Source organism: Carettochelys insculpta, chromosome 1 (assembly GCF_033958435.1).
Source record: "Carettochelys insculpta isolate YL-2023 chromosome 1, ASM3395843v1, whole genome shotgun sequence".
Classification (NCBI taxonomy): domain Eukaryota; kingdom Metazoa; phylum Chordata; order Testudines; family Carettochelyidae; genus Carettochelys; species Carettochelys insculpta.
The window spans coordinates 281,497,704-281,518,222 of NC_134137.1; the positions used below are offsets into that span (position 1 = coordinate 281,497,704).

The following is a 20,519-nucleotide window of genomic DNA, read 5'->3' on the forward strand; positions in this document are numbered from 1 at the left end:
CAACTCCTTTCCCTAGAGGTTTCTTTGTAGTGCTAGTGGAGCTAGTAGTGGGAAATCAGGGGGCTGAAAGAGCTGTGGCGCAGCCTCTTCAGCCCTCTGCGGGGTGACTCAAAGGAGAGCAACACCTGCCATATCTTTCGAAACTTCAGATATGTGCCTACGGGAGCAGGAGGTGTAGTTTTCAGATCAGGCAGACATGCCTTTGCTAGTTACGATCGTACGAGGGTGCTAAAGCCAGAAGCGTTGCCACGGTGGAATGAGCTAGCCACCTGAGTCGGTAGCTAGGATCCAGGGCAGAGTGATACTCCGAGAGCTAGTCCATCCCACCCTCAGTGCTGCGCCAGTTTTAGCATGTGACCTTAATCAAAGCTATCACGTGCATGTCCACAGGAGCTGGAAATGATGCCTCCAGTCCAGTGTAGACATACCCAGTGAATGGCACAGCAGGGCTCTACCCACAGGCCAGGGTTGCTCAGGGAAGAGAGGGCTGTGACATGAAAGGCCTGAGGAGGAAGGCGGGTTCCTCAGAGGCCAGCTCCTCTCCTTATTTGGCTACGTGAAGGGGACTCTAATGGCTATCCAGCCCCTCTGCCTAGGGTGCAGGAAGCCCTTGTTGTCATTTCTTGGGGTTATTTCAGTCATATGGAATTGTTTGGCTGTCTTTCTCAATGACTCTTCTCCCTCTTCCCTCCTGCTCTCTCCTCACAGGGCCTCCTGACATTTCTGGCTTTCCGGAGACTCAGACAAATTAGCTTTCAGGAAGAATACAACAGTCTCTTCCCTAGCTCCCCCGCGCCGCTGCCCTAGCACCATTTCCCCCCAGGCCTTGGTGGGGAAGGGCAGTGCATTGGGAGGAAGTAGGCAGAGGGCCCAGTGATTCCAGGACCCTGGATCGGGGTGGGATGCAGGGACTGCGAACACAGGCACACGTTGCCATCTCAGCACGGCTGATGTGGTGGAGAGAGAGAGAGAGAGAGAGAACCGTTGTGCCTTGGAACTGAGATGGGACGTTCGTTGTCCTTTGGGGAGTCGGAAGTGGTCTGCCTCTCCTCTTCCGCTCCACACCCCTGACTAACACTCAGTAACACCTGTGTCGCTCTCTGCTGGCCTCTGCTCAGTCTTAGCCAAACAGGTCTCTCTCTGTCACCGTGCCTTCTTCCTATCTCCACTTCTTCCCACTCACTCCTCTGCTCCCTTCTCTCACTACCCTGGGAGGGTCCCCGCGTGGCCGAAATATTCAAATGTGTCTGAGACGCTGAGCGAAGGCAGCCCTCGCCCCTAAGGGAGTCTGTTCCCTGAGTCCCAGTCTTGCAGTGACCTTGTCATACCACAGAGTATTCAGATGGCTGGACCTCTTCTAACTGCTCTCCTGGAGGGATGGTGTCTCCCTTGCTTCCCTGGCCCTCCCCTGTGAGGTCTGGAGCTTGGGGCAGGCTTTTTTTTTGTTTGTTTGTTTGTTTTTTTTTCTTCAAAGCATAGTAGGTTGCAAAGTGGATGACTGACGGTGAAAGGGTTAATGGGAACAGCTGCTGCCTCATGTCTGCTCTTCTGTCCCCTCCCTCTGGCAGTTCACTCTGGAGCTCCAGTTGGGTGTAAGGTGAAATCAGTCACAGATCCAGCCCAAATGAGCAAGACCTTTAAGGTGGACGTGAAGCAGATCACCTGGCTGGGGAGGGAACATTATACCTGTGTATCTGCAGGTCATCTACGCTTCAAGTTGCTGGGCTGGATGGACCATGCATGCCACAGGGACTGCTGTGAGCCTGGACAAAGGGACACACCCTCAAGCTGTGTGTGTCTGTCTCTCTCCAGGAGCGCACAAAGTCCGCTTGCGCTTGCGTGTGCTTAACCAGTGATTTCCAGTCATGCCTGGTGCACTAACCCTTAACCGCTACTAACTCGGCTTTTGTTTGTCTCTCCTCCTCGGTGTATTTCCTTCCCTGTCTCCTGCCTCTTTCTCTCTCTGCTTCCCACTTCCCCTCCTCCTACCTTAAAGGTGGGCCAAGCATTTCTGGCATACCAGCGCTACCGGATTGGTGCCGACTCGGCCCTCTTCTCCCAAGACTACACAGACCCAAGCCAGGACTCCAGCATGCCTTACGCCCCCTACACAAACGAGGAAGATGCCGCAGACATGATGAGGACGTACCAGCAGCCCCCTCCAGGAGATGCTTTTGGTGCTGAAACACAGGGGTACCAAACACAGAACTACTGAGCTACACCGGTGCCCCTTCCCCGCCCCTCCCATCTGCCCTCTTCCCTCTGCCAGTGGGAGACCGCGGCATAAAACAGGTGCGTTGCAACATAACAGATGGCCCTTGGCTATGCTCCTCCTGGGCCATTGGTTTTTTATTTATTTATTTATTTATTTTAAAGGAGAAAACCCACTATCTGCTCTTCCCTCCTTCTGAATTGTCCACAGGCCCCAAATGGTGTATTCCCATGTCTGGCCCTGGCCCTATCACTCCCCTGGCAGCTTGGGAGTGAGCAGTAGCTTTGGGGCGAGACTCCAGCACAGTCTTTTGGTGGGGAGGGAAGGGTGACAATGGCACCAACGCAGAAAGCAAAGGCCTAGGAGGTGGAGATATTGGGGCTCACCAGGTGCTGCTGGGATGGGAAGTTGAGGGGAGGGAATGGCACCTACAGTGTTGGAGCTGATGCGTGCGTGTCTGTGTGCGGAGGTGCGGTAGGGAGAGGTCAGAGCAAGCCTGCAGGTGTGCAAGCGTGGGGAGACGTGCAAGAAATGGGGCAGGTGACAACCCCTTTGTCCCATGAGGTATTGACACCTCAGCAGCAGAAGGCTGTATGAGAAGTTGGTGGTGGTTTATCTTCAGGAGTACAGGGAGGAGAGGTATTGAGGGGGAGGGATCTGGTTGAGAGAGAAAAGGGAGGGGGGTTTGCAGGCACCTTCAGAAACAGCACCTTCAGAAACAACAAAGGCATTGGTAGATTTTTAACCAAGAGGATAATCAGGACGGGCCTGGATAGGCTCTGCGATGAGAGGACCTCTTTCCCCAGGCGATGGATTGCAGGTGTTTCCCCATCCCTGTCTATGCGCTGTGGTCCTCTAGGGAGAACCAGAACAAAGCAGCACGCCTGGGCTGGGGAAGATGTGTTAAAAGAAATTCCTGAGAACTCCCTCCAGTTCCCTGCTCCTCCCATTCAGGGATCGCCATTGGCCTGGCGGGGGGATGAGGAGTAAGTCACTGGGCTGATTTGGAGAAAAGCCAACTTCACCCCCGCTGGAGGGGATCTTTGCCAACCAACTCTGGGAGCCCTCTGGCTTTGTCCAGAGTAAAAGTGTGGGAGAAACAGGTGAATTTTTTATCCTGTTGAATCCATATTGCTGATGGAGTTAGAGGGATTCCACCCTTTCTTTGCTCTTAGATCATCCTATACTGTCAGCTCTGCCACAATGGCATGTCTCGCCCTGCTGGAAATAAATACTGCTGCTTTTATGCCAGCTGGTGCCTAGACATACTTAGAGTGGATGTAACCAATGAGTAGGGTTCCCTTTCCACCCAGCTGCTGGGCTCTTGTGACTGCCCCCAAAGTTATCCTGAGACTGGCTCAGGCCACAGAAGAGGGGTTGTTAGACAGCAGCTCTGTTAAGTGACCTGAATGGGGAGCATCTACCCCTGCCCTTGCTAAACCTTGAGAGGCTGTGCTGCACTCTGTTCCCACTGAAACTCAGTCTTTGTGCATCTTACAGCTCTTTGTAGATGTCAGGTGTTCCATCCTCAGCATCCCCTACTCCTGGCAGCCTCGGGGCTTGTTGTCTTGTGGAAATTGGGTAGAACGGTTATTCCAGGATAGCTCCCTGTGTGAGAACACTATTCTGGAATAAAATGTGATTTTTATCCTAGAATCATTACTCGGCTTTGGAAGTATAATTGATTATTCTGGACTACACCTGATTTTTATCCCAGAATAGTGTATTCACAGAGGACTCTATTCCACAAGAGACAGTCTGGTCAGTTTCCCTATGTAGACAAGCCCTAAGAAATTGAGGCCAGGAACCAAAGCTAGTTATTTCATGCGGCTGTGCAGTATAGTACCTCCTGGGCTTGAGCTCACAGCCCTTGCTGACCTCAAGATGGAGAGCCCAGGAGCAGAATCAGGATGGCCTGGCTAATACTGAGCCCTAGCCTTGGGGTTGTTCTCCAGAGCACTTTGAGGAATTGAGAGATCACAGATGAAACACAGGGGTAATAGGTAGCTGTGCAGACCACTTACTGTGAGGACTTGCCAGGCTTGGAAATTGAACATGGGTTGCCAGGAGGGCAGGGTGAAATTTCTAGGGGAGCAGTTTTCAACCTGTGATCCCCAGAACCTTGGGGTTCCCAGAGTGCCTGTGATTTCCAAAGGGATCTGTGCCTCCCTTCAAAAAAATGTTAGGGGTCTGCAAATATAACCCCTGTTCTTGGTTATTAGCCCCCTCAATAGTGCTCTCTCCCCTACTATGCCCTCCTCCCTAAATGGGAGGATGAAAAATATGAGGAGAGACAGCCCCAAAATGGGGAATGAGGAACTGTCTAGTGAGGAATCGCCTTCCTTCCTACACACACAGCTGGTTTTATCTGCCTAGCCTGTTTTTAAAGAGCTGCTCCTCAGAGCTGCCTGTGGAACTTCCATGGTCAGGTATTGCACAGGGGTAAGCTGGCACCAGCGGGAGCTAAAACTCCAGCTGTTTTGTGCTCTGTGTGTGGGGGGTGGTGGCCTACAGGCCTCCCCATTGGTGCATCTTCTGTGACTCCCTGGACCTGGCACAAAGGTAGCAGCGAGTGGAGGTGAGGGGAAGGAACCACTAGCTCTTGTCACAGTTGAAGCACAGAGGAGGTGGGCAAGCTGTCCCCTCATGGTCCCTGGGTTAGCAAAAGCAATACTGTAACTAGGTGGTTTTGTGGGAGGGAGGGTTCCCAAATGTTTTTTTGCTGGGGCAGCCTAATATTTAGGTTTGCGGAGAGGGGGACTTTCTTGACAGGGGCTCTCAGTAATCAGTGTCCATGAGAGCTTTCTCCAAGACATCTCTCCTCCCGCTATCCCCACCCCTCAGCAAAGGAGAGGATGACAGGGTAGGGGAGATTTGTTCCAGTGTCTCGCCTCTATTCATTGCACACTTTCATTGTGTGGGGGAAGATGAAGGAGTTACAAACAACTGTTGCCAATAGGGAGAGTTGCTGCTTTTATTTTGGTTCATACTGTGGGACTATTTTAATGCATGTCCCCTCTCCCACCACAATGGGGAGAGTCCCTAAACTCATCTACTGCTGGTTTGTAGGGAGATCTTTCCTTCTTACACTCTGCTGCCCTCACAACACTGAGAGACACCCCCCTCCACCTGCTCTGCAGTGGAACGCAGCAAAACACATTGCTTCCCTTGTCTGGGCAGGCACCACACAGGGACAGGCAGATGAAGAACGACTCTGCTCCTGTCTCAGGTTGTTCCCCACCTCTTGGTCCCTCTGCTCCTGTTCTTTCCCTCAGCAGGTATCTGCATGGCAAGCAGGAGCTTACAAGGGTACCTAAAGGGGTCACCCACTCCAGTGGCTCAGTGCCTGTCTTTGCTTTTGCCTGGTGGGATCAGTGACAGCATTTCAATGTAACTTATCCTTAGCCCTGATGAACAAGGGATGGGGTAACACAGAGGAGGACAGGGGTCTCTGAGTAGTAGAACGATTAGGGGCAGAGGCTTTCTCTTGGTGGTGTTGATGACTTTTTAACAGGGTTTCAGGTACTCTGCTCCAAGTGTGGGAATGATTCTGGCCCTGGGCCATGTGTGCACTGACTGGGTGGGGACCTGGAGTTAGAGGCCATTTTGCAATAGGAGGTGCCGAAGTGGGTTATCACTCCAGTGTCCTGAAAAGTCCAGGACACAAGGTGTCCCCCCTCGCGTGCACACATGCTATTTACCAACTCATTTCACTCCTGGCAGCTCCCCAGCAATAAGTCTGTACCTGACACTGCCAACCCTCTGCACCCTTTTATGCCTGTGGGGGCCCTGGGAATGCAGGACACATAAGTGGGTCCTTTTAGTAATCAACTCCAGCATCTGGGGAGACTAGGAGCCAATGAGACCCAGAGGTTAGCTCACTCACCCTGTGCAGCACACATGAACCATTTTTCCTGACAGGCTCACTGCCTCTGAGCTATCGACTACACCGGCTGGGTTTTTCCTGCCCGTCCCCTGCAGCGTTACTGCCTGTGTATAGTATATATATTATATATAAATGAAAAGATGTATAATATAAAGCAATACATGTATACATATATATGATGACTAAAGAATGGCCTGCTTCACACAGGTTCCCTGGGTGTCTGTCCAGTCCTGAGTGACCCCCACCTTCCCTAGTATGTTTTTCCTAAACCAACTCCAATAAACCCTACCATTTTGGCACCTGTGTTTACTACGTCCTGTATATTTGTGGTTAACAAAGTGAAGGTGGTAACTACTGGTGTCTCTTATCAATAAAATTATTACGTTCAAAGTAACAAACCACAAGGAAAGTGTGTTGGGTTTTCTTCCCTTTCTCAATTGGGGGCTATTGTACCCGAGGCTGTATTACTGTGATGTATTTCTGGATCCAGCGAGGGGTGGGGGTCCTCAAATTTAATTGCAATGTGACCACTTTCTGACAATAACAGTACTCCATGACCTCAGGGTGGGGAAGCAAAAGCCTCAGCCTGCCCAAACATTACCACCCCTGGCTAAAGAGTCCCTGCTGAAGCCCCCTGCCCTGGACCAGAGGAGGGAGGCAAAGTCCAAGTGCCTCAGCCTGAGGAATGGGGCCAGTAACCTGAGCCATGCTACCTACAGCTGAAAACCTTAAGCTTTGGCCCCAGGTGGTGGGGCGTTGGCTCTGGTTTTGGAGGCCAACAAATTTAATGCCAGTCCCGTTAAAATGGGGTCATGACCACAGTTTGAGAATGGCTGTTCTAGGTTATGTATCCCTTGCTCGAGCTTCTATTGAGGTTATATTAAAAATGTCTTTATTTTTTTTTTTAAATCACCAGGCACTGCTGTAGTAGACTTCAGCAATAGACACCCTCCCACAAACACCTATCATTTCCAGTGGCCACAAAGTGATAAAGCACAACATTCAAATTACCATCTCTTGCCCAGCTGTAAGTGACACTTTCCTTACATCTGTCTGGCACTAGTGAGCCCATCGTCAGGGAATCTGTGTACTACGTAGACCACCTGTCCCGCTGTCCAACTTGTGGTCATTCAGTCATTGGGGGACCTATCTTGGTGGTGAAAAGATATTTCCCTATCTCCACACAGATCCTCCTTCCCCTCTGCACACCCTCTTCCTTAGGGCAATATCTTGAGTGGTCAGGAAAGACAGAGCCATCTTCTGACTCATTTTTATTTAGGGATTCTGCCTGGGTTGATTGACACCCGCCACACTCAGGAAATCATGGTGCTAATCCTGAGTGGCGCTGTGATCCATGAGCCATCTTGCAATGCCACTCCTTCAAATTTGGCCCAGACACCCTCTGTCATGACAGAGGAATGGCTGGGGCAAGCCCGAACAGTATTGTGACCCCCAGTCACCAGGTTGCAATACCCAGACTGGGGAGCTGGGCTTAGCCTCCAAGGACACGAGCCACTACTGTGGCTAAGTGTCAGGGGGCTTACTCTCCAGTTCCCCTCCACATGGGATCAGATTATGGTGTTGCTGTAGGTCATCTGTGCCCCCCTTGATTACAATTCAAAATTACATCCAAGAAGAGTTTGCTGCAGTTCCCCCATTGAAGCAAGAGGCTAAGAACACAAGAACAGCCATTGGGGGTCAGGTCATAGGTCAGGCTAGCACACTATCCTATCTTCTGACAGAGACCAATGCCAGATGCTTCAGAGGGAATGAACAGAACTGGTAATGATCAAATAATTCATCCACTCCCAGCCTCTGGCAAAGAGAGGGACACCACCAGCGCCATTGTTGGCTTTTAGCCATTGAGGGAGCTATCCTCCATGGCTCCGAGTTCTTTTTTAATCCTGTCAGTGTCTTGGCCTTCACAACTTCATCTGGCAAGGAGTTCCATGGGGTGACTGAGTTGGGTAAAGAAATACTTCCTTTTGTTTGTTTGAAACTTGCTGCCAATTAATTTCATTTGATGACCCCTGGTTCTTGTGTTATACAAAGGAGCAAATAACACTTCCGTATTTACTTTTGCCACACCTATCATGGTGTTATACACTTCAGTCATATCTCATGCTTAGTTGTCTCCATTCCAAGCTGAAAAGTTTCAATCTTACTAATATTTCCTCATATGAAAACTATTCCATAATGCTCACCATTTAGGGAAAGAATTCTTCCTACTCTCCTAGTTCATGAGATGTGAGTTGCAAAAATGTCATTAGAAGACCATGAAACAATGTCAGTAATAGCCAAAAACTACTGCTGTGCTGACCCCAATCATTCTTGAAGAATCATCCACTCTGATTCCTGAACTTTAGGTAAAAATAATGAGAGCTAAAGTAAGTAGAAATTTGTAGTCTTTTCATTTCCTTCTGGCTTTTAATCTGTAGGGGCCACATTTTTGTGCTTTTCTCTGTGGCCATTAAGGCTAGAAACTTCCTTTTATTTTAAAATTAAAGCTGAAATTATCATGAGATCACAAGACACCAGGAGCTGAGGCTTGAAAGTGTCATGAGACTGTGAAATAAATTTCATGAACTGCTCCATAAAGCCACAGTTGCTGGCAGCACTCAAAGCCATCTGCTTAAAAAAAAATCCAGGTTGGCTGAATACTGATGAAAACATCGTCTTAGTTGTTGTTTTTGGTCTCTTTTGGGCATGCACAGAAATGGAATGGAGGCTGCTTTCCTACATTTCTCCTGGGGGAAACTATGTGTGTCTGTGTCTTTTTAACCCCTGGGTTGCTTTAAGGAAAGGGATCTGTTGTCTTTTTTTTTTTTGCTCTAGTTCTCTCACTCGCTGCTCTCTTCCCTTTTCTTCTCTATCTCTATTTTCCTCCTTTCCCAGTGTTTGCCCAGCTGTTGCCTGCTGCCTCAGGTATAGTGGTGATGCAATGCAGTGCACTGCAGCATCTCCACTACTTGTTTCTGTAATAGACCAGATGGGAGGGTGCTGCAGCCACTATTACAGCAGCTGGTCAGTGACAGGAGGAGGCAGCAGCAGCATGGCCACTGGGCCTGCAGAAAGAAGAAGGCTGAAGATGCTCGAAAGGGGAGAGGCTAGGGTAGAGTCACCATTATACCCTTTGGTCCTGCCTGCACCTCAATGGCAAGGTTCTGAACTGCTCTGCAGCACCAAGAACAGGAGTAACATGAGTGCAGCAGGCCCAGCTATGCTGGACCAGCATTCTTCTTCCATGACCCAACCTGCAGCCTTTCCAAAAAACTGGCTTCACGGAAGAAAAATCCCACTTTGCCTCCCAATAGATGTTGCTTATGACTACAGATTGGCAAGGCTGAAGATATTACATGGTTTGCAATGTTGTTCCAGTCACCGTCAGTCCCAGGATAATATTTTGTATTGGGTCTATAGTCAGACGTCTTTACCGGAATGGTGCTCAGATGTCCAATCTGCTCCCTTTGATGTTAATCACTCGGGCGACATGTATGTGCTCTCTTTGGACAGCAGTGTAAACTCTGCAGTTAGCTGACACTGCCGACATCTGAAACCCCCCAAGAACCACAAATCAAGCAAGGTACAAAGGCACTGGAACCAGGTTTCTTGTCAATAGCGCATGGGCTCCAACATAACTCGTTACGTTGGTACATGCATACACCATGACAATCGATGTGACTCAGTTGACAGCAAGGGGGCTCCGTCATCCCCTAGGTCGCTCGATACAACCCCTATTACACACACATTTATACACAGGTATAAACAAGTTACTTATCCAGGAACAACCCCCTAATCGTAATACATCGATGGCCCCCAATGTAACTAGATCTACCCATTAACTTGGGGGGATAATGGTGGTACCTTCAAAACAACACTGTCCATCATGTTGCTATTATGATCTGTTCCTGAACTTGGGTCAGAATGTACCTGATGCTAAGCTGTTATCTGTGGGGAGGGTATGGGGAGTGCATGGTACCAAACAGGATGTGTTTTGTGTGTAACACTGAGTGCCTGGCGCTGGGTGCTTTTAGGTGTTTTTATGAGCTTTTAGGCCCTGTGACTTATCAGCCTGTGACTTATCAGCCCTGTCTCTTGCTGCATTTCTGTGAGCAGAATCTACCTAGCTCAGTTTTTGCTTTAAACCTATTTTGTTCACACTGGAGACCTTTAGCTTTGCTTAATCTTAACAAAGCATTGACTGTTGTTCTAGGCTTTTAGCCTTACACCACACCTGATTGTCAGGCCCTCTCATTACTACAGGGCCATCTTCTGGGGGTGACAGAGCCAAGCTTGTGAGGTACTACAGGACGTGAAGAAGAGCTCAATGTAAGGTTAAAACCATGTCTCTTTCACTAACAGAAGATGAACCAGTAATGGATGTTACCTCACCCACCCTGTCTCTGTATAACGTATATTTGATTCTAGCCTCATGACTCATCGCACAACATAAACCTCATAAGTCACCATGGCACCCCTCAGGAGCACGGCTATCTGTACAAACATTTCCCTCACATTGGCCCCATTAAGTCACTGCACTTCCCATATTCTGGAGAAACACTTGCAGGCAGACCTGGCTCAGACCAATGGAGAACGTAGAGAGCACCATAACTGATACAATGCTTGCAGTATAACTTGGAAAGAGGGATTGTTCTAATACAGCTATTGACTTGATTTATTTGATCATGTATTTATTTCTTGGGTCTCAGAAGGGCTTAAATGTCCTGTTTCCTCAGGTAGATTCTGGCTGTGACATAGAGCACAGTGATTTCTGTTGGGATTTGTTAAGGAGAAGGAATAAGGGGAAATATAGAAAAGGGGAGCTGAGGTTTAATCAAAATCAACAAAAACTGTATGGTGCAGCATCCCACTCCGTAAAATGCTGTGTAAAGCTGTCAATCTTGTCAAACAATTAGACACAATGCACTCCTTTGTATGTCTGTAGCTTTCTCCAGCTGAGGATCTCTACATATTACGCAAACACCCCTGTGAGGGAATTCTTGCTACAGGTATTCACAATTTGCAGATGAAAAAAATGATGTACACAGATACTAAGTGATCTGCTCAATGTTTCACAGTATGTCAGTGGCAGAACAAAGAATAGAGTCCACTGTATGAGTACCTTCACAGGGACTAAGGGCTCTTTAGTCTAGCAGATAATGACAAGAACAGATGGCTAAAAACTAAAGCCAGAGATATTCAAATTAGAAATAAGAAAAACATTATAAACAGGGTGATTAATGATCTACAGTAAACTCTTTCATATCTGACGTTCTATTATCCAGAACCCTCAAATACCTGGCATTTTAACCATAAGTAAATTGTAGTTCCTTTTTCCATAAGTACAGCAAAGTGAGAAACAACAAGAAGTCCTGTGGCACCTTATAGACTAACAGATATTTTGGAACATAAGCTCTCGTGGGCAAAGACCCACTTTGTCAGATGCATGAGTGGGGGGTTCCAGAGGGGGATTTAAAGAGGGAGTCTCAGCCAAGGGGAGGGCCAGAGGTGACAAGGCCCATTCAGTCACAGAGGATGTAGCCCATTATCAGAAGTTACTGTGGAGCTGTGAACATCAAGACAGGAGACATCAGTTCTGTTGGGTCAGGGAGGATGTGACCCATTGTCTGTAGCTAATGTGGAGGTGTGAACATCAAGAGCGGAAAAACTGCTTTTGTAATTGGCCAGCCAGTCTTAGTCTCTGTTCAGTCCTTGGTTGGTGCAGTCAAATTTGCAAATGAATTGCAGCTCTGCAGTTTCTCTCTGGAGTTTGTTTATGAAGTTTTTTTTTGTTGCAGGATGGCTACTTTTCAATCTGTTACTGAGTGTCCAGGGAGACTGAAGTGTTCTCCTGCAGATTTTTGTATGTTACCGTTCCTAATGTCTGATTTGTGTCCATTTATTCTTTTACATAGAGACTGTCCAGTTTGGCCAATGTAAATTGCTGTGGGGCATTGCTGGCACATGATAGCATATATTGTATTAATAGATGTGCAGGTAAAGGAGCCCCGATGGTGTGGTTGATGTGGTTAGGTCCTGTGATGATGTCACTGGTGTAGATATGTGAGCAGAGTTGACATCAAGGTTTATTGCAGGGATTGGTTCCAGGTTTAGAGTTACTGTGTTGTGGTCTATAGTTGCTGGTGAGAATTTGTTCAAGGTTGGCAGGCTGTCTGTAGACAAGGACAGGCCTGCCTCCCAAGGTCTGTGAGAGTGAAAGATCCTTGTCCAGAATGGGCTGTAGATCACTGATGATATGCTGGAGAGGTTTTAGCTGGGGGCTATATGTGGTGGCCAGTGGTGTTCTTGTTTTCCTTGTTGGCCTTGTCTTGTAGCAGATGGCTTCTGGGTTCACATCTGGCTCTGTCAATCTGTTTCTTCACTTCCTTAGGTGGGTATTGTACTTTCAGGAAAGCTTGGTAAAGGTCTGGTAGATGTTTGTCTCTGTCTGAGGGATTGGAGCAAGTGCAGTTGTACCTTCGTGCCTGGCTGTATACAATGAATGGATAATGTAGTGTGCCCTGGATGGAAGCTAGGGGCATGTAGGTAAGCACAGTGGTCCATGAGTTTCTGGTATAGGGTGATGTTTATGTGACCATCACTTATTTGCACATTAGCATCCAAGAAATGGATCCCTTGTGTGGACTAGTCCGGGTGGAGGTTGATGGTGGGGTGGAAACTGTTGAGATCACAGTGGAACACTTCACGAGCCTCTTTCCCCCGGGTCCAGATAATGAAGACGTCGTCAATGTAGTGCAAGTAGAGGAGGGGCACTAGGGGACAAGAGCTGAGGAAATGGTGGCATACTGTGGGGCCATGCAGGTGCCCATAGCAGTGCCACTGATTTGAAGGTATAAATTGTCCTCAAATCTGAAATAGTTGTGGATGAGAACAAAGCTGTAAGTCCTAACAGTTTGAAGTCCACCTTCATGTGGGATATTGGTGTAAAGGGCCTCTACATCTCTTGTGTCCAGGATGGTGTTTTCAGGATGGTCACCAATGAACTGTAGTTTCCTAAGGAGGTCAGTGGCATCTCGAAGAAAGCTGGGAGCGCATGTAAGGTTGGGTCTGAGAGTCCACATATCCAGAAAATCCTGTAGTGAGAGTGCCAATGCCTGAGATGATGGGGCTATTCTTACATCTCCCCTCCTGCTCCTACGAAGATGTTGTGCAAACTCCACCATTCCTGGAACAGGCTACACTCACTTGAAAGGAGCAGGCACATTCTTGAGAAAGACTAAAACCAACTATCTGTATTTGTGCATATGTACCATTAAATAATTTTTAAAAACTACCATGTCTCCCTCTAAATTCAGTCACTGAGTTCCTTTGATAGGATTAGCCTTGACCAAGGGCCAGATTAAGATGTCCATTATCAAAGACTCCTGAGTAACTCTACTGACTTCAGCAACCCTGGCCCAAATTCTGAGCTGTGCCTCACAGGAAGCCCAGCCCAGCCCAGTCCATTAGTAGGGGAAGAGGATACACAGGAGTAGCTTTGTGGCCCCTGAATTCTGGATTGGTCCAGAAGCCAGCTGAGCTTCTGATGTAAATCAGAGTCACCCCAGGAGCTGCTCTAATGTATGGTGGCTACTTACAGCCACCTGCACATTCAGTCATTCCACACATCCTTTCAGCTGTCGATATGCCTTCCACAGCCCTAATATGTCTCTGTGCTAGGCACTGCAAAGGAGGACTTAGAATGGTGGTAGTAGAGGGATGGTTTCCCCTATCTTCAAGGTTCCCTACTCCCCCATAAAGAGTAAAAGCAAAGAACCCTCTTAGCTCTGGAGAAGAGGCAGGATGGCATCAGTACTTCACAGGACAGGAGTATCTGCTTGAAGGGGTGGAACCTGCTACAGGTGAGGCAGATGGGACCTGCCATTTTCCTCTGCTGGGTGATGTTTGTAGGGGACCCAACAGCAGTGGGACTTGTCCATTGAAATATCTGGGACAGATCATGCCTCTCCAATCTATTTTTCTGGCCTTAAGAAGATTTTCAGGACAGATTGCAACCTTTTCTTCTGGACCCTGAGGGCTAGGTGAAAATGAAAGCTGAGCGTCTAGTATGACTCTGGGAGCTAGAGGCCTGAGCCTTATCCAGCCCTGCGTGATTGAAGCATGAAGACGGAAGCATGAGCAATGGGTGGTAGTGTGTTTTGAGCATAGGGAAAGGAGCACAGACTAATCTCAGCTCAAGCTAGTGCCAAAAACAGTGCCTTAGCCGTGGCATAGGTTAGCCCCATAGCATGTGTCCAGCTCAGGTTTGGACTCAGGCCCTAACTGCTGCTGCCACCTGTGCCAACAACACAGCCCAGACCTGCCTTCTGTTGGCATTGGAAAAGGTTCAGAAATGGCAACGAAAATTGTTAGGCATTTGGAACGACTGTCATACGAAGAGAGATTAAAAAGACAGGGACTTTTCAGCTTGGAAAAGAAGAGAGTAAGGTGGACAGATATGATGGATGTCTACAAAATTATGAGGTGTATGGAAAAAGTGAATACGGAAATGTTATGTATTTGTTCCCATAAGAACAAGGGGTCAGCTAATGAAATTAGCAGGTTTAAAGCTAACAAAAAGAAGGTCTTCTTCAAGCAGAGCACGGTGGGCTTGCAGAACTCCCTGCCAGAGGAGGTTGTGGAGCCCAGGACTTTAACAGGGCTCAAAAAAGCACTAGATAAATTCATGGAGGTTAGGTCCATCACCGGCTATGAGCCAGGATGGGTAGGAGCGGTGTCCCTCGCCTCTGTTTGTCACAGACTGCGAATGGCTGACAGAGGAGGTGATGAGCTGTCGTGGGACAGACCCACTTCTTCAGACCGTAGCCTTACCAGAACAGACTGTGGTCTAAGGCACAGGGAGCCAACCGTAGCAATCAAGGCGGACAAATCAGAAAAACTGACCATCAAGGTGAGCAAATCAGAGAGTGGGGGAAGGGGGCACCCGGCACTGGAGGACAGGGCAGGGGGCCAGATGGGCCTTTGGTGTGACCCTGTGTGGCCCTTCTGAGCACTGTGGGGGTAGCACTGTGTGTGCGGGGCTGGCGGGGGCAGATCGCACGAGGCGGGGGCCCCGCCAAGCACCCAGTGGGCTGGGAGCGGATTAGGGTTCCCAACTCTCCTGACCGGACGCCATTTGTTGCAATGGTACCCGGTCCGGTCCGGGCGAGTTGGCAACCGTGCGGGCAGCGTCCGCCCCGTAGGCCCGTGCCCAGTACCACAGCGGGCCCCGCAGGCCGTGGGGGCCTCTCCCCGCCCGGCGGGGCTGCCCCAGAAGCAGGGGGGAAACCGGCCGCTCTCACCGGCGTGGAGGGCCCGGCTCCCCGCCAGGCGGCGCTGCGCGCCCCTCACACCCACCGGCCCGGCCCCGCCGCCGCTCCCGGCTCCTGCGCGGCGCTCGGCCCGGCGGGCGGGCGGGACAACAAAATGGCGGCGCAGAGGAGGAGCCTCCTGCAGAGCGTGAGTGAGGCCGGCCGGGTGCGGGGCGGCTGCTCTCGCGGCTCCCGGGGTGCCTGGCGGGAGCCCGAGGGAGGGGCGCGAGCCCCTGTCGGCGGGGCGGGAAGGGGCTGCCCGAGGGGCGCCCCTGGAACCAGCGGCTTCCTGTCGGGGGGCAGCTGCGTGGAGGAGGCATGAAAGTCAGGCAGCTGCCGCTCGCGTCGGGGGGAGTTGGGGGAAATGTTTTTTCTTTGGGGGGGGGGAAGACTTGGGGGCGGGGTGGAGTGGCTGGTTCCCTCCCATTTCCCTGCACAGCATTAGATTATGGCACAGAATCGCAGGGCTGGAAGGGATCCCAGGAGGTCATCTAGTCCAGCCCCCTGCCTAAAGCAGGGTCAGCCCCCACTAAGTCATCCCAGCCAGGACCTTGTCAAGCCGGGTCTTAACAACCTCTAGGGATGGAGAATCCACCGCCTGTCTCAGTAACACATTCCAGCGCTTCACCACCCGCCTAGTGAAAAAGTTTTTCCTAATGTCCAACCTACACCTGTTCCTCTATAACTTCAGGCCATTGCCCCTTGTTCTGCCGTCTGCCACCACTGAGAACAGTCTCTCGCCCTCCTCTTTAGAGCTCCCCTTCAGGAAGTTGAAGGCTGCTGTTAAATCACCCCTCAGTCTTCTCTTCTGTAAACTAAACAAGCCCAAATCCCTCAGCCTGTCCTCATAGGTCATGTGCTCCAGACCCCTAATCAGTTTTGCTGCTTTCTGCTGAACCCTCTCCAATGCATCCATATTCTTTCTGTGGTGCGGAGCCCAGAACCAGACGCAATACTCCAAATGAGGCATCACCATTGCCAGATAGAGGAAAGTAATAACTTCATTAGATCTGCAACTCAGTATTTCATATTCCTTGGCTGGTTGTGTGTACTTGACCCATCCATTCCTCAAGTTCACCTGTTCTCCTACACCAGAAGCATGACATATTATGCCAGGGTTCATGTGGGCCTATTAATTCTCTCTATTGAATGTAAGGCTGGGATCTGTATTCCAGTTGTGTTTCCTTGTTACTGTAAGGCTTGGAGGGGCAGCTAAGATTGCATGCTGCTCACTTCAGAGGGGGAGTATGAAGGTAAATGGTTTGACTGGGGCAACAAGGAATGGGTTGCTCTGATACCCTGATGTTCAAGTCTGTGCAGTAGGTGAACCGTGGGCCATCCTGTGCAAAACCCAGTGTCCCTAGTTCTGTGCTGTTTGGGTTTGTACATGGGCTCTTTCCTGGTTTTGTTCCCCAGGAGCAGCAGCCAAGCTGGACAGATGACTTACCCCTCTGCCAGCTCTCTGGGGTGGGCTCAGCTCCAAACCGTTCCTACAGTGCAGATGGTAAGGGTACAGAAGGCCATCCATGCGAGGATAACTGGCTCAAATTCAGGTAAGTGGTGGCAGGTATGGATAGAAATTCTCAGATGGAGAGGCAGGACAGAAGTGGTGTGTGGCTTTTTATAGTTGGGGACAGAACACAAGTGTACAAGGCTTGTTGGGAGAGACTCACAGGTGGTGCTGTCTATCTTCCTCATGGTGCCACATGCACACCCGTAACTCCTCTATCCTAACTCTCTCTGACAGGAGTGAAAACAACTGCTACCTCTATGGGGTTTTCAATGGTTATGATGGCAACCGCGTCACCAACTTCGTGGGCCAGAGGCTGTCTGCGGAGCTGCTGCTGGGCCAGCTAAATGCAGATCACAGTGATGCAGATGTGCGCCGGGTTCTGCTGCAGGTAATGGAATTGTCACTATGGACACCCCAAGCTGCCCCTTTCATCTCCATCCCACTCCCCTTTTTGCCTCAGTGTAAACAATGACATGGTCCTTAAAGGACAGGGAGAAGATTGCAGACATGTGGGTGGAGTGGGGAGCACAGTTGGCTTCAGAATGTGGAACAATAGTTATTCATTTCACTTTTGCCTATCATTCCACTGTCACTGCACTTCCATTAGTGCAGTGTTGACAGCTCTGCAGGAAGTTGCATTCAGTCGTTTGTGGACATATGAATAGGTCAGCTTGAGAAGGAGATTATAAGAAGAAACAAGGTGATTGTAGGGATGGAAGGGAGCTCAAGCGATCATCAAAACCAGCCCCTTGGTCTGAGACAGAGCCAAATAAACCTAGAGTAGACCATCCCTGACCGTCAAAGGGAATTCTACAATTTCATTTGTAAATTGATTCCAGAATTTAACTACCCTTTTAGTTTGAAAGTTTTTTTCTTCACATCTAATCTCAATCTCTGTTGATGCCGATTAAGCCCCTTTTACTTTTTGTCCTACATTCCACTGACCTGGAGAACAGTTGTTTCTCACTGTCTTTTTTGGAACAGCCGTTATATTTGAAGACTGGTGTCAGGTCCACATCTCAGTCATCTTTTATCACGACTAACCGGGCCCAGTTTTAAAAAAAAAAAAAAATCCCGTATGTCAAATTTTCTAATGTTTTTCCCCCCGCCCTTTCTGGACTCTTTCTAGTTCATCCTCCTCTTTCATAAAAGTGCCTAGGATTGGACCCTCCGTCTGAGGCCTCAGGAATGTCAAATAGAGCAGGAGAGTTACTTCTCATGTTTTAACATTCAACACTCCTGTTAACACACCCCAGAATGATATTAGCCTTTGTTTGCAACTGCATGACATTGTTGGCTTGTATGCAGTTTGTGACCCACTGTAACTCTAGACCGTTTTCAGTGGTGCTATCGCTTAGCCAGTTATTCCACACTTTGTAGTTGTGCCTTTGACTTTTCTTTCCTGAGCACAGTACTCTGCACTTATCTTTATTGAATTTCATGTTGGTGATTTCAGACCAATTCTCCAATTTGTCAAGGTCATTTTGAATTCTAATCCTGTCCTCCAGTGTGCTTGCGAACTCTCTGAGCTTGGTGTCATCCACAGATTTTACATGCATACTCTCCACTGCCATTATCCAAGTCATTAATGAAAATACTGATTAGAACCAGATCCAGGACTGACCCCTGTGACACATTGCTAGATACATTGTCCCAGTTTGATAGCAAACAACTGATAACCACTCTTTGAGTACAGTGTTTCAAGTAGTTGGATTTTCATCTTAGACTGCACTTTTCTTATAAGAATGTCATCTGGAGCTGTGTCAAAAGCCTTACTGAAATCAAGATATAGTAAAATTCCTTTAATCTGGCCTGTGATGATCCGGAAATCTTGATGGTCCAGCATCTTGGAAAAATAGTCCAATTTATGAAGATAATCCAAAATTTGATGGTCCAGCCTACAGAAGTCCCCCAAGATCCGTGTACCTCTGAATTTGCATAAATTGGGGGCTTAGGTGGTGGGTTGGGGCTGTGGGAGGGGGCAGGGGGGTTAAGTTTTTGGTAGGTTAGGGCTGCAGGGGCACCGGGGGTGGAGTTGAGTCTGGGCATGCAGGGGTTGGAGCAGGGGTTGGAGCAGGGGTGGTAAAGCTGCAGGAACATGGGGTAGAGAAGAAGCTGGGGACACGCTGGGGTGGTGAGCTGCAACGGGGGGGGGTTGAACTAGGGTGTGGGGTTTGAACTGGAGTGCATGGGGTTGGGGTGTCATGGAGTGGTGGTGAAGCTGGAGATGCACAGGGGCGAAGAAGGTGCAGGAGTGTGGGGTGAAGAAGCCATGAAGTGCGGGGTGAAAAAGGCACAGGAACACAGGGTGAAGAAGCCGCAAGAGTGTGGGGTGGAGAAGCTGAGAAGCGTGGAATGAGGAGTGTGCAGGAGCGCAGGGTGGTGAAGCTGTGAAGCGCAGGGGCAAAGAAGGTGCAGGAGCACGGGGGTGAAGAAGGTGCAAGAGTGCAGTGGGAAAGAGGGTGAAGGAGCACAGTGTGGTGAAGCTTCAGGAGCGCGGTGTAGAGAAGAAGCTCGGGGGGTACAGAAGTTGTGAGCCACAGCTGAGCGCGGGGGTGGTGAGCCGTGACATGGGGGTTTGAACTAGGGCATGGGGGTTATGGTGACATCCAGTAGTCCAGAAAATTAGGTAATCTGGCACCTGTTGGGTCCCGGACGTGCTGGATTTAAGGAATTTTACTGTATATCATGTCTATGGCGTGCCCCCCCACCCCTCCACCCCACTATGCCAGTAATCTCTCAAAGAAGGAAATTTGAGATGTCAGATGTTCTTGACAAATCCTTGCTGGCTATTGTCTACGGGTATGGGGATTTTATGGCACAACTCCCATCTCACCTTGATGGGGTGGAGGTGTGGGGCTTTTTTTTTTTTTTTTTTTTTTTTTTTTTTTGTTCTTGTTTTTTTGCTTCTTACTTGTATGTGATTCCTGACTGATTTTCCTGTGGATAAGTGGCCCCTACCCCCAGAAAAGTTTTCCAATCCCTCCTCTAGGATCTTATAAATTGAGTCTTCAGTAATTTGTTCTAGTATCTTTCCAGATATTGCAGTTAAGATGACTGATCTGTAATTCCCTGGGTCCTCTTCATGCCCCGTTTTAAAGATAGGTACTGTGTTTACTGTTCTCCAGTCCTCTGGGACTTCATCCCTACTCTGTAAATTCTTCAAAATAATTGCTAACACTTCTGAGATTGCTTAGCTAGTTCCTTAAATACCCTAGGTTGAATTTAATCAGGCCCCGCCAACTTGAATATGTTTAATTTATCTATATATTCTTTTACCCTTTTATTTCCCTATTTTGGTTTGCTTTTCCTCCCCGTGGTTGTTAATACTAATTGTGATGAGTATCTGGTCACCATCAACTTTTGATTAGGATAGTGAATGAAGGGAAAACTTTTAGTATGTTGGGAATAGGATTGTGAAACCATTTCCTAAAACTTCAGTAAATCTTTCTGGTCTCCCTGTGAGTTTAGTTTTTCTTCATTTCCTGCCTTTATCTGTGGTGTAATGTTCCTATGCGCTGTTACGCAGTTTCACCATTCCCCTTTAAAGTGATTGCGCTTCACTGGCGGGTGTCATAGTTGTTGTGTATATTCAAC

At 48.9% G+C, this 20,519-nt stretch overlaps 2 protein-coding genes across 10 annotated transcripts in view; both read left to right on the forward strand.

Annotated features, from left to right (window-relative positions):
- SYNGR1 (synaptogyrin 1) overlaps positions 1-13,378 on the forward strand; it is a 40,640-nt gene extending 27,262 nt beyond the window's left edge. The window contains exons 4-5 of one of the 5 annotated variants that reach the window (XM_075009334.1): positions 10,362-10,427; positions 13,073-13,378. In XM_075009334.1, the coding sequence (XP_074865435.1) occupies positions 10,362-10,397 (36 nt within the window). In that variant the 3' untranslated portion in view covers positions 10,398-10,427; positions 13,073-13,378. The other 4 variants (XM_075009342.1, XM_075009351.1, XM_075009317.1 and 1 more) reach the window with 4 other exon arrangements.
- Positions 13,379-15,414: 2,036 nt separating this feature from the next.
- The window catches only part of TAB1 (TGF-beta activated kinase 1 (MAP3K7) binding protein 1), a 56,117-nt gene continuing 51,012 nt past the window's right edge, over positions 15,415-20,519 (forward strand). For all 5 annotated transcript variants that reach the window (XR_012647580.1, XR_012647579.1, XR_012647584.1 and 2 more), the window contains exons 1-3: positions 15,415-15,557; positions 16,826-16,962; positions 17,157-17,310. Coding sequence is in view for 1 of the 5 variants with exons in the window: in XM_075009289.1 (XP_074865390.1) it covers positions 15,525-15,557; positions 16,826-16,962; positions 17,157-17,310 (324 nt within the window). In the remaining 4 variants the exon portion in view is untranslated. The remainder of the gene's footprint in view (positions 15,558-16,825; positions 16,963-17,156; positions 17,311-20,519) is intronic.